The sequence below is a fragment of the Eucalyptus grandis genome, chromosome 1, assembly GCF_016545825.1.
Source record: "Eucalyptus grandis isolate ANBG69807.140 chromosome 1, ASM1654582v1, whole genome shotgun sequence".
Lineage (NCBI taxonomy): Eukaryota > Viridiplantae > Streptophyta > Magnoliopsida > Myrtales > Myrtaceae > Eucalyptus > Eucalyptus grandis.
The window spans coordinates 35,989,343-36,007,146 of NC_052612.1; the positions used below are offsets into that span (position 1 = coordinate 35,989,343).

A 17,804-nucleotide genomic window follows, 5' to 3' on the forward strand; every position below is an offset into this window, starting at 1 on the left:
AAGTTTGGGGGTTTTTTATGTCATAAAAAAAAGTTTGGAATAAATGTGTGACACTACAACATTTTGAGATAAATGTGTCACGTAGGTAAAAGTTAGGATTTTTTATATTACAAAAAAAAAGTTTGGGGTAAATATTTCACAATGGTCATAATTTAAGGTTTTTGGTGGCTTTTTCCATACTTTTAAATAGTAGAGAGATGCTTTAAAAAGAGTAGAGGGGATTTTGATTTTCTGGCAAAAACATAAGGGCCACCGGTAAATCTAATCCCATAAAGAAAGTGGCATATGTATAGGAATTGATAAAACAGTAAAAAAAATTATAATGGACACAGTGCCAAGTACCAATCGCTCCAAGTCCAACCAGAGAGGTCTCTTCACACCAACATCTATGGCCAGGACAAAGTCTATAAGGTTTTTCCAGTAAAGGCAGCAACCATGATGTTACGTATATATGAATTGGGGGAATGAATCAACGCGTCGCTCTAGAGTTTAGTCCCTCGACGAACAAGTCAACTCAGCATGCGTGGAACGAGCACATTTTGTTGAAGATACTGACCTCAAGTCTACCTTAGACAAGAGTAGGGACCACAAGAATAATGGACAATGCTACATGAAAATCAAATCTTATCGGTCTAGCTTTTCAAATATATGAATGACTTTGACACTTGGATTTGTTCCTTTGTTGTTGACTAATGCTGGTAAAACTATGTTTTAAGTCCTGCTTGATCATTCAAATGTCCGATGTCAAGTTTGAGTGTTCAGATTCATTGCATGTTATTCCAACGTATGACGAGGACATGTCCAAGTTGCACCACTAACGTCTTCTTCACTCTGGGATATGCCCATCCTTGTCCACTGGTATGATGCCTGCTTAGATGCTTCTATCTACGTACTCGATGACAATGCGCTAGTCTCAGTTGAAGTTTCCACACGATACTTTACGCGTTTATTGACCCGTTCTTATTTGAGGTCTCTTACCTCTCCCTCACTCCGAGCACAAACGGGTATATATACTTTTCCTTGTGAATTTTGTTTCTACACCTGTCCACTCGAACCCTATACGGTACAACCATGGATAGCAAAAACAGTAGTCCGTGGTCGTTCATACTCCCAATTTTCTTGCTTTGCTCATCTCTGTACACCCACCTCTGTCTTGGCACAGACAAGCTCGATGCGAATCGATCTATATCTGGTGATCAAATCTTAAACTCCTCGGGTGGCCACTTTACGCTTGGCTTCTTCTCGCCGCGTAACTCCACGTACTCCTACATAGGCATCTGGTACAACAAAATCAGCGTGCAAACCGTCGTCTGGGTCGCCAACCGAGACAACCCTATCACTGACAGGCACTCCACTGAACTGAAGGTCTGGGGTGGCAATCTTGTGATTGTTAACAACTCCGAAGTCCCCGTTTGGTCCACGAATTTGACTGCTTCTTCATCTGGATCGAGCTCCATGGTGGCGGTTCTTGAGGACGACGGCAACTTCGCTCTCAAAGCGGCGCCGAATTCTTCCGTGACTCTGTGGCAGAGCTTTGATTACCCGACGCACACGTGGCTTCCCGGTGCCAAATTAGGGATCGACAAGCGCAAAAATACGAGTCAGATCTTGACATCATGGAAGAACGCCGAGGACCCTTCGACAGGTTTGTTCTCTCTCCGTATCCAGCCGTCCAGTGACGGTGAGTACTACATATGGTGGAATAGGTCTAAGAATTACTGGACTAGTGGGGCGTGGGACAATCAGACGAAAATTTTCTCTTTGATCCCTGAAATGAGATTGAACTATATTTACGATTTCAAATATGTGGACAATGAGAACGAGAGCTACTTCACCTATTCAGTCAAAAGCTCCGCCAACACCACATCAAGGCTTGTGATGGATTTTTCTGGGCAGATCAAGCAGTATTCCTGGTTGCCTTCTTCCCAGTTGTGGAACTTGTTCTGGTCGCAGCCCCGGCAACAATGTGAGGTGTACGGACTTTGCGGGCCTTTCGGTGTTTGCAGCGAGAATACCGTCAATTTCTGCAGCTGCTTGCTTGGGTTTAGCATCACGTCTCTGAGGGATTGGAATCTGAGCGATTGGTCTGGCGGTTGCAAGAGGAATTCAGACTTAAATTGTGCGGCAAATGCTTCAAATGCGAAGAGAGACCGTTTCTCGCTAAGGTCTAACATGAAATTGCCTAATGTAACCCAATCTTTAGATGTCGGGAGCGATACGGAATGCGGAGATGCTTGTTTGAGCAAGTGCTCTTGCACGGCGTATGCTTTCGAGGATAATGCCTGCTCAATCTGGATTGGGGATCTCTTCAATGCGCAACAGCTCTCGCAAAGTGACACTGGTGGAAAAAGCTTCTATCTCCGGCTTGCTGCTTCTGATGTCAAGGATCCAAGCAAGAAGAGCAACGTAATTGCGATAGTTGCAGGGTCTGTTAGCTCCGCAGTAGCGATATTAGCCATTGTCTTGTTTGGTGTTTGGAGATGGAGGAGAAGGGCAACCGTAACAACAAAGACAGTGGAGGGTTCACTGATAGCTTTTGCATACCGGGACTTGCAAGTAGCAACAAAGAATTTCTCAGAGAAGTTGGGTGGGGGCGGGTTTGGTTCAGTTTTCAAGGGAACATTACCTGATTCAAGTCACATAGCAGTCAAGAAGCTTGAAAGCATAAGCCAAGGAGAGAAGCAATTCCGAACAGAAGTAAGCACAATCGGCACCATCCAGCATGTGAATCTTGTTAGGCTCCGTGGGTTCTGCTCTGAGGGTGACAAAAGGTTGTTAGTCTACGATTTCATGCCAAATGGTTCCTTAGACTATCACCTCTTTCATGGAAAGGACTTGAAGACCCTGGATTGGAAAACGAGGTACCAAATTGCTTTGGGAACGGCTCGAGGTCTGGCTTATCTCCATGAGAAGTGTAGAGACTGCATCATACATTGCGACATCAAGCCAGAGAACATCCTTCTAGATGCTGAATTCTGTCCAAAAGTGGCAGATTTTGGCCTGGCAAAGCTTGTTGGCCGAGATTTCAGCAGGGTGTTGACGACCATGAGAGGCACAAGAGGGTATCTTGCGCCGGAGTGGATCTCTGGAGTGGCCATAACAGCAAAAGCTGATGTTTATAGCTATGGAATGATGCTCTTTGAGTTTGTGTCAGGAAGGAGGAACTCAGAGCTTTCGGAAAATGGGGCCATTAAGTTCTTCCCAACATGGGCTGCTAGTAAGATAGCTGAAGGAGGTGACCTGCTTGATCTTTTGGACCCAAACTTGGAGACAAACGCTCATACTGAAGAGTTAACTAGGATATGCAGAGTTGCTTGCTGGTGTGTACAAGATGAGGAAACTCACAGGCCATCGATGGGAAAGGTTGTTCAAATACTCGAGGGGGTGTTGGATGTGAACCTGCCCAGGATACCGAGAACCCTTCAACTGCTTCTTGGTAATCAGGAGCATATAGTTTTCTTCACTGAGTCATCGTCATCGAACCAGAATTCCCAGACGAAGAGTAATACCTCAACTGCTTCCTTGCAGAACCCAAATAGTTCATCTTCGACGAAGTCCGAGTCTTGAGGATGATAAGATAAATGCCTCTGTACAAGAAGTGCTTCAGTTAGATAGATTGTTCTCTTCCGCTTTTTCTGTAGTCGAGTAGGAATCTCAGCATTTGGGGATTGGCTTTCTTGGGGCTTTTTCCCCTAGCTATTTTTGTTATATGGATAAAAGCAAAGCTTGGACAAGTGCCAGGCCAACCCATTCGTAAAGACCTTTCATTCTATATAATGATCTAGTCCGCTTTATGAGATCCAATGTGACATTAGTAATTATTATCAAAAACTGTCATCTCCACTTTCTTATAATTTATGCACTGGAATTGGGATCTACGTCTTCAAACATGGGTTTCCTCAATGTGGGTGCAGAAAACCTTTTATCTGCTTTTAACAGATTTTAGTCAACACTCACCAGGTTTTTGATCCACAACACTCAGAAAATGGCTTCATGCCAGTACTTGAGAGCGATGGTGAACGGGCATTGGGAAGGAGGCATTCTTCCCTCGGAGGGCAAAAGATGTTCCATTTCCCTCAGAGGCTAAAAGATGTTCCACCCATGGCTTCTTAATCTGATCCAAATGAATCGAGAAGAAACAAAATCGAAGTCTCATCAAAAGGGTATTGGGAAGGAGGCATTATATAAAATCATTGCATTGGTTTGCTACTACAGTGACATAAATGTTGTGAAAATTTTGAATACATGGGGTCTAAATAGTTAGATTCCTACGCCGCTTGGCATTCGAATTCTCTTTTTATGTTTTTATTTTTTGTGATTAAAGGGAAAGTCAATTGAAACTACTAATCAGAGTTGGTTTGCAATGCCTATCCTAACCAACTTAAGGAATTTGAAGGCCCATATTGCAGCAACCTGACAATCTCCATGAGCATATGGTTTTTGGTGTTAAATGCAAAGCAATGTCATCGTAAAGTTGCATATTAACTTGCAAATCTCACATCATAGGATATTAGATCTTCTAGCTCATATCAGGTGAAATAGACGCAAGTTTGAATACAGAACACAGGATATATTGTAAAACTCAGCCACATCTGTCAATTTCATGAAGTGAATTCACCTCTTGAGCCCCTCCATAGATCATAGTTCAGATAGAATATGTTGAATGATTTCATCTAGGTGTGTATATCATATATATTTGACCAAACGAAGCATTAGATATTTACTCATATAAATCAAAATTTCAAATCACAACTTGAATATTGCAAATAAACTAAACAAATTGAGCTCATCCATCAATACCAGGAATCTATTAAAATTAAGATATATAGCTCTTTATGCTTCGCAACATTCAAAGCAGCTATTGCTATTGTCCACAAACGTGTCATGTTCCCATTAAACGTGCATTGCTTTTTCATGTAATAAATGACTGAACCCATGTGTTCGTGTTGATTGTGCACGTTCATGTGAGAACTGTAATTATACTTCAGAAAAATTCTCTGTTTGAAGCACATCATACACAAGCAGAATCATCCTTTCGGTTTTCCGAACCGTTAGAGCGCCCCCATGCATCCAACAGAATACAAACTCCGAAGTAATTCCTTTCAAAATAAGGATCAGATGAGCTCCAATAGACAAAGTAATATGCAAAATATAAGACAAACAGAGTATATTTGCCTCTTCCAGCAGCAAATAGATGAAATATTAAATGTTTGGTGACAGTCACTATTTCTTTTTCTTTGCCAAATTAGTACGATACCGACAATGAAACCCTACAGCGTATATACATGGGCCAGCATTATAGGCCACCACCCTCAACACACAACAAGAGTAAACACAGGCCGAAAGCTGCTGCTGCTCGTGCTTGAATCAGTCAGCACACCACACCAACAGTTAAGCCTCCTAATAATTGATATGTCACTGGGAACTTGAACGATTCATACCAATAATCCTTTTATAGGACACTGCCCATGCGCTTGAACTGGTTCCTTGTCCATGAAAGTCATGTTTCTGGAGAAAACCATCCTTCTTTGTAAATTTTCCCGTCACTGCCCTCATTTGCAATGCTGGCACATCTGGCAAGTGGTTGCAGATTTAACATTAACATACGTCGGTTCAGCTGGAACCAGCTCGAGTGCTGGTAGTTCCTTTTCCCCTTCCACCACCTCTACTTGCCTTGCTGCTCCCTCCATTCTTAGAGCTCGCTGCCCTGCTACAACCACCATGGGAATTCACATCTGATAGCCCATTCTCCAATGCTCTCACGAGGTTGTCAAAGTAGTTTCTGGTCACACTGTAGCAACAAAAACAGATGTAAGAAAGTCAAAATGCATGTCTATGTGCACACATGGGTGCTACTTCTGGAAGTCACAACAGAGGCTATTAAGAAAGTGTCTATGTAAACTACATTGCAGCTGAAGTAGAGAGGGCCACCGATCTTTTAATAAAAGGAGAGATGTGTTTGTGATGGAAAAACAGCTCCAAGAATTATTGTTTCCCACGGATACTCTATGAACTTAAATAAATAAACAAGTAACGGTCCAACAGCCTTATAACAACCAACCAATGCCATATGCACTGGAAAATCATATTCTTGGTAAGTCCACTGTCCAGGTTTGACTTTCGAATCAACAATCTTTTTAGCATAAAAATCCAGTCAAAAGAACTAGTGAGAATGCTTTTGGCTCGAATCAGCTTTTAAGTTAACAATAAACTGCAAAGTCAATATTATTCCATAAAGTAAACTTTGAAAGCTTGACAATAAAGAGCAGGATTAGAAATAGGAATGCTATGCTCAGGATGAGTCATGAGCTTCACCAGAACTTTTTTACATAATATAAGAAGCCAAAAAGAAGATTCCGCAGGAATATTACATACACTAATTTATCAGGAAGAAGCTGCTCATTGGTACATATCATGCTCTCTCCAGGAACAATAAAGCACATTTTTTTGCGAAAGGAATGTAATCACCAATTCCAATATTAGTATTTTCATGTGCTATTCAGAATAAAAATGGGCAGGCATTCGCCTATATGACAGAATGCCTATCCCCCCTCCTTTACGAGACACTTTTTTTTTAATCGTAGCCTAACTATTTCCCATTTCATAGATGGATATCTAGGGACTCAAGTCTAAATAAAATTGACTGTACACAATTATAATTTGTACCAGACATATTTTACTCGACTAATTATGAAAATTGAATCTGACAAGAAGATACCTAGTAAGTCCAGCTAACTTGGTGCGGAAGTCATTAAAGTTACTAGAAGGATTCTCATCACTAAGGAACTGGTGAAGTTCCTTCTCTGCACACTAATGAAGCCTTTCCAATCCGAACTCTGCCTCACCTGGTAAAGAAACCATTTCATGTAAGTAAATAGGAAAACAAGAAGGATATGCATGGCCATTGTCTATCCACAATCCTACTCTCCAATACAAACCTTGCAAATACTCAAAAAATTGTTTCTTAGCATGATCATATTCTGGTAGATAATAACCATATGCATATGTCCACTTGAGCACTCGCCTACACTCAACTATCTCGCAAACATCAAAGAAGCCTAATTTAGTTTCACGAAGCAAGTCGGGATAATAAATCAAAAACACTCCATCAGATTTTAACCTATATAACAGCCGTATTTACATTCCAAACTGAAAATCACAAATTATATTTAAGTTGAATTAAGTAATAAAACCTGTTGCCAGGCCTCTATGATGAACTTCAACTGTGACTCCGGCTGGCATTGTGTGTCACTAAGCTTATTGAGCTGACAAGAAGAAAAGACAAAACCTTATTTAATCAATAGCAAAGGGTCAGGAAGCATCAGCAGCACAACATAATTAAACCAGATGAATAGAAAAGCCATGCGTCTTGCTTCCTATCACAAGAAAACAAAGATCAATTTGTTAATTTAACATCATAAGCAGTTTATCACAACTCAACCTGCCCAGTTGCCACTTAGCATCAACACATTTACCAAAGTATAGATTCTTCGACACAACCGCAATCCTTAGTGTACTCAATACCCATGACCGTCGACTAAAATGTTAGCCCAAGTACAGAGAGGCAAACACATACAGAAACAAAGATCTTCCTGGTCTTGTAGCACTCCTTAATACAGCAATGTGAACCTAAGATCTATTTCTGCAGAAGTTACAACCAGAATACATTTGTCACAAAGACTCTTAAGTAATATTATTAATTAATAGAAAATTTGGCTGTTAGTGATGCAAAATGCTGTGAAATTAAATAACTGATATGGAATACTATTGATTTAGTAAGCGCTTCATCCTCTTCCTCCAATTTCATTTCATGTCACGGCAACAATTGAAAATGTTGCCACAAGAAAACAAAAACCATATACACACAGCAATCGCAAATCAAAGTATGTTCTACTCCAGAGAGAACAAAATACTGATGAAGAAAACGTCATAAAGAAAGTTTCCTCTTGATGCTGCATGTAAAAACTGAGAAAAGAAGGACAAGTTGGGCATCGCTGATTCAATTCACCCTAAAAATAGATACATATTCACGTGACAGGATATGTGCTGACTGCTGAGTAGTTATGATGAATTCGCTTGTAACTGCGGAAAAGCTTTCCTCGAGTCCTACAAGCGAAATGTAATCCTGTATTCTGATTGGTCTGCCTATTAAATACGCTATATCTATATTACAAGGCCACACCCCAAATTGAAATTATTACTGATGATGTACCAATAAAACCTCCCTATTTTCACGCTCTCTGGTACACCAATCAACATCTCTTCCCTCGTATTCCTTCTATCCTTCAAATTCTCTCACATACCAAACGAGTCAACACGTACCCTCCGCGAAAAGTCGCTCCTTTACAACAAATCTCAAACATCAAAGCAACAAGCTCTCCTTCATTCTTCAGATAGATCCCAGGACTACCCCAAACAGTAAGACAAAGAAGATCAGAGCCCAGAAATCCTCTCCATTTCCACTACCCACTAGAACGACCAAAACAGAGGCAGCCGGAAAAATCGCTCCTTTACAACATATCTCAAACTTCGAAACAACAAGCTCTCCTTCATCCGACAGATAGATCCCAGGAATACCCCTATACAGCAAAACAAAAGAAGAGCAGAGCCCAGAAACCCTCTCCATTTCCACTACCCGCTAGACCGACCAAAACAGAGGCGGCCGGGAAAAGCCCCACGAATCAAATCGACACGAGAGGGACCAACTCACCAGTTCCGACCAAGGACCTCGTCGGCCCTGTAGGAAGTGAAGCGGGGATTGTCGTCGCAGATCTAGGGCTTCTCGGGAGAGACGGCTTTGACCATAGCGGAGAGAGCGCGGTCCTCGTCGGAGAAGGCCCAGCGTCAGGAGAGAGCGCGATTCGGGAAGAAAGAGGTCAGGAGGAGGAGGCCGTCGAGTAGAGAGAGGGGCCGTAGTCGGCAGGGAGAGTCGCCGTCGTCGGAGAGCGAAGAGGCCGTGGAGTAGAGAGAGAGGCCGTCGTCAGGAGGGAGCGTCGCCGTCGTCGAAGAGAGCACGGCCGTCGTCGGGAGGGAGCGTCGCCGTCGTCGAAGAGAGGGCGGCCGTCGTCGGAGAGCGAAGAGGCCGGCGAGTAGAGAGACAGGCCGTCGTCGGCAGGGAGCGTTGCCGTCGTCGGAGAGAGCGCGGCCGTCGTCGTCGGAGAGCGAGCGCTATTTGGGAGAGAGTCGTCGGGTCAGGAAAGAAGGGATAGAGTGAGAGAGAGGAGAGAGAGGAGAGAGAGAGAATGCCCGCGCGTTGGTTTGAATTGGAACGACGTGGGAGAGAAGAGGAGGAGAGACAGCAAGGGCCCACACTTCCACGTGGCGCCGCGTGAGTGGTCCGGGACCATGCTGACGTGGAGGTCCCGGACCACCCAATATTTTCTCCACTCCCCCCCTCTTTCCCTATTTATAGGAACACTCCACCGACTTAGCCCATATTCTAGGAGTTTCTTTTACAATTTTTTTCTAGAAAAATAGGCTTTTTTAAGGCAAATATCTTTGCCATTTGCTGAGATAATTCCATAGATTCTTCTATGATTTTCTTGTATTTTCTAGCTCAAATATTTCAATAAGTTTCTAGAAATTGGCTCAATAATTTAACATTCCTCCTTGATCCAATTTCGTGTTACTCCAAGCATTTCCCGCAATGTCTCGAACTTGGTTAGCGGTAGTGCTTTAGTGAAGATGTCCGCTACTTGTTCCTCGGTTTTGCAATATTTCAGCTCAATCTCTTTGTTATTTTGCGACTCTCGTATGAAGTGATATTTGATGTCGATATGTTTTGTTCTTTCATGGAATACTGGATTCTTTGATATTTGATGTCGATATTTGATTACGGACTTATTGTCGCAAAGTATCGGAGTTAATTCCATCTGTGTTTCTCCAATGTCTTCTATAATTCTTCGAAGCCATATTGCTTGACTAGTAGTTGTAGTAGCTGCGATGTATTCAGCTTCTGCAGTAGACTGTGCCACCGAGTCTTGTTTTTTGAATGCCCATGAGAATATTCCAGAACCCAAAGTGAATGCATAGCCAGTTGTACTTTTCCTATCATTAGTTGAATCAGCCCAATCGCTATCAGTGTAGTCAATGAGCTTGGAGTTAGCACTTGGGCAATACCGAATGCTGTAATCTATAGTTCCTTGTAAATATCTGAGAATTCTCTTGGTAGCTCCAAAGTGTATTTGACTCAGACTTTACATGAATCGTGATAGTAGACTTGTTACATACATAATATCCGGTCGTGTAGCAGTGAGATATAACAAACTGCCAATCGGACTTTTGTAGAGAGAGGCATCGACTTTTTCTACTCCATCTTCCTTCAATAGTTTCTCATTTGTCATGAGCGGAGTTGAAACTACTTTGCAATAGTTCATCTTGAATTTCTTCAGGAGGTTCATGGTATATTTCTTTTGCGAGATAAAAACTCCTTCATTTTGGTTGATCTCGATGCCAAGGAAGTAATGCATCAAGCCCAAGTCTGTCATCTCAAATGATTTCATCATTTCTTCTTTGAATTCTTGGATCATTGTCTCATGGTTTCCTATATATATAAGATCATCTACATATAGAGAGACAATGAGAGTGTTATACTTACCTTGGGTCTTGATGTAGAGTGTCGGCTCACTCATACTCCTCCTGAATCCTTGCTTGATGAGGTACTCATCAATTCTACTATACCATGCACGTGGTGCTTGTTTTAACCCATACAAGGCTTTCTTGAGTTTGAGAACTTTTTCTTCTTGGCCTTTGAGGATAAAGCCTTGTGGTTGTTCTATGTATATTTCTTTTTCAAGATATCCATTTAGGAATGCTGACTTCACATCTAGTTAATGGATCTTCCATTCTTTTTGTGCTGCTAGGGTTATGAGTGCTCAAATAGTATCAAGGCGAGCGACGGGAGCAAAAGTTTCAGTATAGTCGATACCTGGTTGTTGCAATTATCCTTTCACCACAAGCCTTGCTTTATGCTTTTGGATTGATCCATCTGCGTTGAGCTTCGTCTTGTAGACCCACTTGACGCCAATGATCTCTTTGTCTTCGGGTTGATCGACAAGCTCCCAAGTTTCATTTTTCTCAATCATCTTGATCTCTTCCTCCATGGCTTTTATCCAGACTTCATCTTTGGATGCTTGTTCATAGTTTTCTGGTTCCAAAATAGCAAAGTTGCATGTGTCGTAAATTCTTCTAAGGGCTTTTACCCTTAGTACTGGAGACTCTGGAGTAGATTCTTCTTGCATTACTCTTGGAGAGCTTGGTGGAGTTATGTCATGAGTGGCGGAATCCGGTACATCTTCTTCTTGTGACGTTGACTCCTCTTGAGCAGGTGGTATGTCTGGCAAGGTGATGTACTTTTTCTCGATCTTCTCGTCCTCCTAATTCCAGGTAGCATTCTCGTCGAACTCGACGTCTTTACTAATCATTAGCTTTTTAGTTCTTAGGTTGTAAATCCGATAGCCTTTTGATTGGTTGCCGTAGCCAAGGAATATTCCTTTTTCTGTCTTTTCATCTAGCTTACTCCTTTTCTGAGCAAGGATGTGGACGTAGCAAATGCATCCAAACACTTTGAGATGCTTTGCTGAAGGCTTCCGTCCACTCCATGCTTCGACTGGTGTTTTATTTTGAACAGCTTTAGTTGGACACCTGTTTAACAGGTATACTATAGTATAAACTGCTTCTGCCCAAAAAGTGTTGGGAAGGCCTTTCTCCTTTAGTATAGACCTTGCCATCTCCATGACGGTTCTATTTTTTCTTTCAGCTACTCCATTTTGTTCTAGGGCGTAGCCAACAGTTAGTTGATGATGGACTCCTTCATCTTCACAAAATTTATTAAACTCATTTGAATTGTATTATGTGCCTCTATCACTCCTTAGGACTTTGATTCTTTGGCCACTTTGATTCTCGACGTGGTTCTTGAATTTTTTGAAAATAGAGAAAACCTCTGATCTTTCTCAAAGAAAGTATACCCATGTCATTCTTGTGTAATCGTCAATGAATAGGATGAAAAATTTATTTTGACTGGGTGTAGGTGTCCTCATCGGACCGCACACGTCCATGTGAACAAGTTCCAATGGCTTCTTAGCTCTCCATGCACCTCCAGATGGGAAGGACTGTCTCTGTTGTTTTCCAAGAAGACAGCCTTCACAAACATCTGAAATTTCTGAAATAGCTGGAAAGTCTCTCATCATATTTTTTTGATGGAGAGTTTTTAGCCCAGCAAAATTGAAGTGGCCAAATCTTCGATGCCATAGCCATGAATCATCAAGTTGAGCTTTCATGGCTATATCTTTGACATATTTCCATCGAATAGGAAAATTATTGTTTTCCATCTTAACAGAGGTAATGACATTTTTATATTTATCATAGATAATGCAGGCATATCTATTAAAATATAGAGAATACCTACTTTGTATCATTTGGCCCACACTTAAGAGATTTTGTGCAAGACGAGGGACTAGATATACATTATGTATATATTTTGGGCCTTTATTCGTTTCCATGGTGATGGTGCCTTTTCCTTTGACATCTACTAATGCACCATTGCCCAACTTTACTTGGGATTTCACCGACTTATCAATATCAGTGAATATAGATTCGTCCCCCGTCATATGATTGCTACACCTACTATCAATGTACCATGTTTCACTTTTATTATTATTTGCCGCTTGGCCTGCGTAGAATGTATTCTCTTCACTTTCTTTTTTTACTACATAGTTTGCTCGATTATTTGTTTTCGAGCAACAATCTTTTTCTACGTGGCCATATCTTTTACAAAAGCGGCATTGTTTTTTATTTTTAAACCAAAAATCATTCTCCAAATGATTTGTTTTCTTGCAAATACCACAAGCTGGATAATTTTCCTTTTTTTTTTATAATTTCTCATTCTCTTTTGTTTTTCCATGAGCTCCTTCCACCATTTTTAGTTTGATGAGACCGTATATTTACTTTAGACTGAAAGGCGTTTTCAACTGATCTTCATCTTGTGCCATTAGTCTTTTCTCATGTGCTTCTAGAGAGCCAATTAATTCACTCACTAATAGGGTCGTCAAGTCTTTAGTTCCTTCTATAGTTGTAACTATGGAGTTGTATTTTTTGGTAAGTGACACCAATATTTTCTCAACAACCTTTGATCAGTTATTCCATCTCCATAGGCTCTCATTTGATTAATGAGTTCCTTTAATTTCCACAATATTCTTGTACGATCTCATAATTTTTCATTTTAGAATTCTCAAAATCTCTTCTCAGAGTTTGAAGGCGAATAGTGCGTACCTTTTCCGATCCTTGAAATTATTCTCATAGTATATCCCAAGCCCCTTTTGCAGTCCTTACTCCAATTATTCTCGGAAATATGGTTTTCGAGAGTGCTTGCTGGATAAAGTATAGCGCTCTTGCATCAAGTTGATCCTTCGAAACACTTGCACCTTCTGGCGGAGCCTCGCAACCTTTTTCCATGATGTCCCATAAGTCTTTGGCCATCAAGAATGTAGTCATTTTTTTGCTCCAAAAGTCATGGTTGTTCCCATCAAAAATGAGAATGGGAAATGATGATGAGGTAGAGTTGGCCATGGTTTAGTTAGTGGGTATTTGGAAAGGGTAGTTTTAGGAATGGGTAGGTAGGACAAATGCCCAATACCAACCAAAGACGTGGCTCTGATACCACTGTTGGTATTTGCAGAGGCGTGTGTTTGATGTGTGTGCAAGTGTGTTTTGTGTGTGAACTTTCAAGAGGGCTAAGGAAAGAACAATATGGGTAAGAAATTAATTTGCAGCAAGGGAACACAAGGGAACAAAATAAAACCTTTTATTTATTTATTTGTAGTACAAAGTACAAAGGAAGGGGATGAGCTTACCTTTTTGCTCCGCCTTTTTTCTACGCTCCCCCCTCCTTCCCTATTTATAGGAACGCTCCACCAACTTAGCCCATCTTCTAGGAGTTTCTTTTACAATTTTTTTTCTAGAAAAATAGGCTTTTTTAAGGCAAATATCTCTGCCATTTGCAGAGATAATTCCATAGATTCTTCTAGGATTTTCTTGTATTTTCTAGCTCAAATCTTTCAAGAAGTTTCTAGAAATTGGCTCAATAATTTAGCAGAAATGTTCTGATGTCTGGTCCTTGTTCAGACGAGTATCATTTTGACCGTGTTATTCTCCATAAAATGGAATCACTTAGTTTGATTTTGACGAGTGCATCACAGGCTAACTGAACGCAGCATTCTTGTTCGTGGTTTGCTTCATGTAGGCTCTCCCATTCCCAGTTGATGTGCCATGATTTCCCCAACTTAATCCTAGCTTACTCTCACATTCTTCTTCCACAGTATTACTTCACGCTATGGTTAATGACATTGTCTCACTTTTCTTAATTACAGTAATTTTCATCAGCCAGATGTTGGCATCTCCCGCCAATGTTTAGTTCAGAGAACTTTCATCTTGGATTTCAGCTGGTGTCTCACATTGTTCTCAAATCTGCCCCCACTGCATACAAAGCAGGCTATAAGGCTTGGCATTTCTCAGTATCAATTCCACTTACTACTTGCTTTGTTTATAATGATTCATGGAACCAAAACCGCCCTTATAACTACGACTTGCTGGGACCAGGAAGTATATCATGACAATTACCAGGTGATCTATGCTGTAGGATGTTGATGCCCGCGCCCTTCATGTCAGGGCATTTACATCTCTTCTAAAGTTGAATTTTTGTGGATTGCTTACTCGCTCTATGTTTTGAGTGAGTAATGCGAGAGATTACTTGACCATTTTGCAAAACTGACGTGTAAAGTGATGAATTGAGACTTCCATTGGGGTCGATGTCACCGTTGGTCTCTCTATTTTTACTTGGAAATCAAGTTATCAACATGCTACTGTCTCGCATGGTTCTCGGATCTGCCGCTTCTCCTAGCCATTGCAGTGCCACAATCTCACTAACTTTTCCAAGTTTTCCATCATCAGTTTTTTCTTTACACTATGACTACATTTTTTCTCCTTTTTCCTATCAATGCAGTATGATAAATTCAGATCTAATATCATTTCACTTCTCTTTCTGTAATTGTTTTCTCAGTACCATCTGATTGTTGATCCTTCCCTGGTGCCAGAGGTGCTGTTATAAAGTCTAACCTGCTTCTATCAATATTATGTCGTGCTACAGCAAAGTCAGCACCCTCTCTTAGATGAAGCAACCTTGACTAGATCTGGATTTGCTATAATCATTTAAAACTTCAAGCATTTCACCTGGACTAGGTAAAATATGGAATAAACAGAAAATTGAACTGCTCCAAACAAAAGATAAAAAGAAAGTTGCATGTGTAAGTGAATTGATAAAAAAGAAACAGGTTATGATGGACGCAACCTCAAATACCAATCACCCCAAGTCCATGCGAGGGACTCTTCAAAACTTCATCTGTCCATGTCCACACAGTCTAGATGATTTTCTTGTAGAAATTACATAGAAACTAACCATGGATATTACAAATAGATGAAGTGGAGGAATAGCAAATTGCAGTAATCTAGAGCCTAGACCCTTGGGATTATTATCGGATGAGCTCGCTGCATTGAATGCTCATTCAAAGTACAGAACAGAAACCGAAGATCAGAGAAAATAATATGCACAAGATGTTGAAGATTGTTCTCTATCAATTGTTTCACAATGATCTCCGTGAGGGACAACAAACTTTTTAAAAGCTTGTAAGCATTTGTCATATCTCATGAGCCTGACCTAATGACTTCAACAAGATACTCTCCTTCCATGGGTTCTGAAGATCAGAGCAAAGAATATGCACATGAAAAATCGATGTTTTGATCCATTCTCTATCAATTGTTTTGTGATGATTTCTGTGAGGGAAAACTGCATTTGGAAAATAAAAACAGTGTCACTGTGATTCGCAGGGATTTGCATTCCAGTAGCTTGTGAAGGTAGTTTTTCCATCAGATTTGTGAGAGTAGTTGAACTTAGGTATGAAAGGAGACTATATCTGTAGAGGAAAGCAAAGGGCATCAGAGTAACGCATAGAGCTGTAACAAAGGAAGTTGGACCGGGCATCATGAATATCAAATCGTGTTGGTCCTGCTTCTGGATGTGCGGTTAGCGTCGACACTCGGTTGTCTTCTTTTACTGTTGACGAGATCTGGTAAAACTATCTTTCTTGATTTGCTAATTACCGGTCTGCCTATGGTTTAGTTGCGCCTGATCATTCTAACGGATAATGTTGTGTTCAAGCGATGGATTTCATTGCAAAGTTCTCTTCTCGGTTGTGCCCGAAAGTCATCTTCAAGCCTCACCACTAAGGTCATCTTCACACTTGGATATGCCCCTTTTTGTACGTTGGTTCTGGCATCCATCACGCAGCATGCAAAGACAAAATGTCTTTGCTAGCATAACAGTCGAGCTACCGTAAAAATAATAGTTTGTTGCGAGCCACAAATTGTTGATGAAGTGGACCCTGCAAATATTTATGATTTTTTGTTATTTGATTTTTTGTGGTCTATAATAATGTGTTGTTTTTACGGTATGGCTTTTGTCATACACATTCAATGCATAGATGATATAATGTGGCAAAAGAAAAAAAAATCTCCATAGGATAAAATATATGAACGAAATTTGCACATACTATTAGTCAACATAGTATATATTCTCATCATTTATGAATGAATATTACTAGAGAGGTTACAAGATAGGAACATTAACTAAAATTTGTTCTCAAAGAAGCAATAAAACCTAGGATAGGTATTTTCTTTCTTTGTATATCGATTATGTGCTTTGTTCAGACCACTTTTGGAACACCACAATTGATTCACCTCTCCGATAGATTTTAAGGGAACCTTCCTTATTAGGAAAAGTACCAAAAAAGTCATAAACATATTACATTGGTACTAATTCAGTTCTAAACCTTTTTATTGGAGCAATTTAATCCTAGAACTTTTCACATTGATATCAATTCAATTCATTCGGCCAATTTTGGCCGATTGGCACTGACGTGGACACCAGCTGGTGGCCAAACACTAACATGGTAATTTTTAAAGTTTAGAATTAAATTGATCTAATTGAAAAGGTTATGACTGAATTTGTATCAATGTAATAGATTTATGACTTTTTTGGTACGTTTCCCTTTTTATTTCAATCTAATTCGTTCAGGATTTTAATGTGAAGTGCTCTGAAAAATAGTCGAATCGGAGTCCCACACCACAGGGAATTGAGCAAACTTATTTGTCATCTAAACCAACATCTTTTTTTTTTTTTTTTTTTTTTGGTCTTTGGAGGAACCGGCTTGCAGCCGGCGGTCGCGCCGTAAACCCCCATGTGACTTAGCGGGAGGACCCACCACCCTTGAGTCACACTTGATACACCTAGTGCTTCCCCTGGGTTTTGAACCCTTCACCTCTGGGCTGAGGATCAACAAGGCCTTATTCAGCGGAGCCACCGCGGCCGGTGGTAAACCAACATCTTATTGGTTGCTATTTGTATTTAAAAAATGCTTGACTCACTAAGACTGATTTATACTATCGGTTTATTAAGTGATGTGCTAAACCGTCATTAATTCTTAAACACGACCCACTTTTTTTAAAAAGCCTATCCACAATCTCACCCATTATTTAGTTTTTTTAATTCGCTATTAAAAAGTCCAGCACTGTTATTTGTATTTCAAAAGCCTATCCAATTTGCGAAGGAATTCCATTTCAGATCTAAACACTCATGCCAATCTCACGACATTCTTAGTACCCCTAACATTTCCCCTTTTCTATTGATACCAACCTGACTTCGAATTCAAAATGAATATATATACAAACCATAATTTGCCAGAACGAAATTCTCG

At 40.5% G+C, this 17,804-nt stretch overlaps 1 protein-coding gene and 1 long non-coding RNA gene across 2 annotated transcripts; one reads left to right on the top strand and one right to left on the bottom strand.

Moving 5' to 3' along the window:
• The first annotated feature begins 799 nt into the window (after nt 1–799).
• On the top strand, nt 800–3,854 carry LOC104429949 (G-type lectin S-receptor-like serine/threonine-protein kinase At2g19130). The gene has a single exon (XM_039316608.1). The coding sequence runs from the start codon at nt 1,072–1,074 to the stop codon at nt 3,565–3,567; it is 2,496 nt and encodes an 831-aa protein (XP_039172542.1). The 5' UTR covers nt 800–1,071; the 3' UTR covers nt 3,568–3,854.
• Nucleotides 3,855–5,096: 1,242 nt separating this feature from the next.
• Nucleotides 5,097–9,339, bottom strand: LOC104428599. Its single transcript, XR_005548601.1, has 5 exons — nt 8,711–9,339; nt 7,194–7,265; nt 6,939–7,038; nt 6,719–6,845; nt 5,097–5,791 (listed from the first exon to the last, which is right to left on the bottom strand). It is a non-coding gene; the product is annotated as an uncharacterized LOC104428599 (long non-coding RNA).
• Between the last annotated feature and the right edge of the window lie 8,465 nt (nt 9,340–17,804).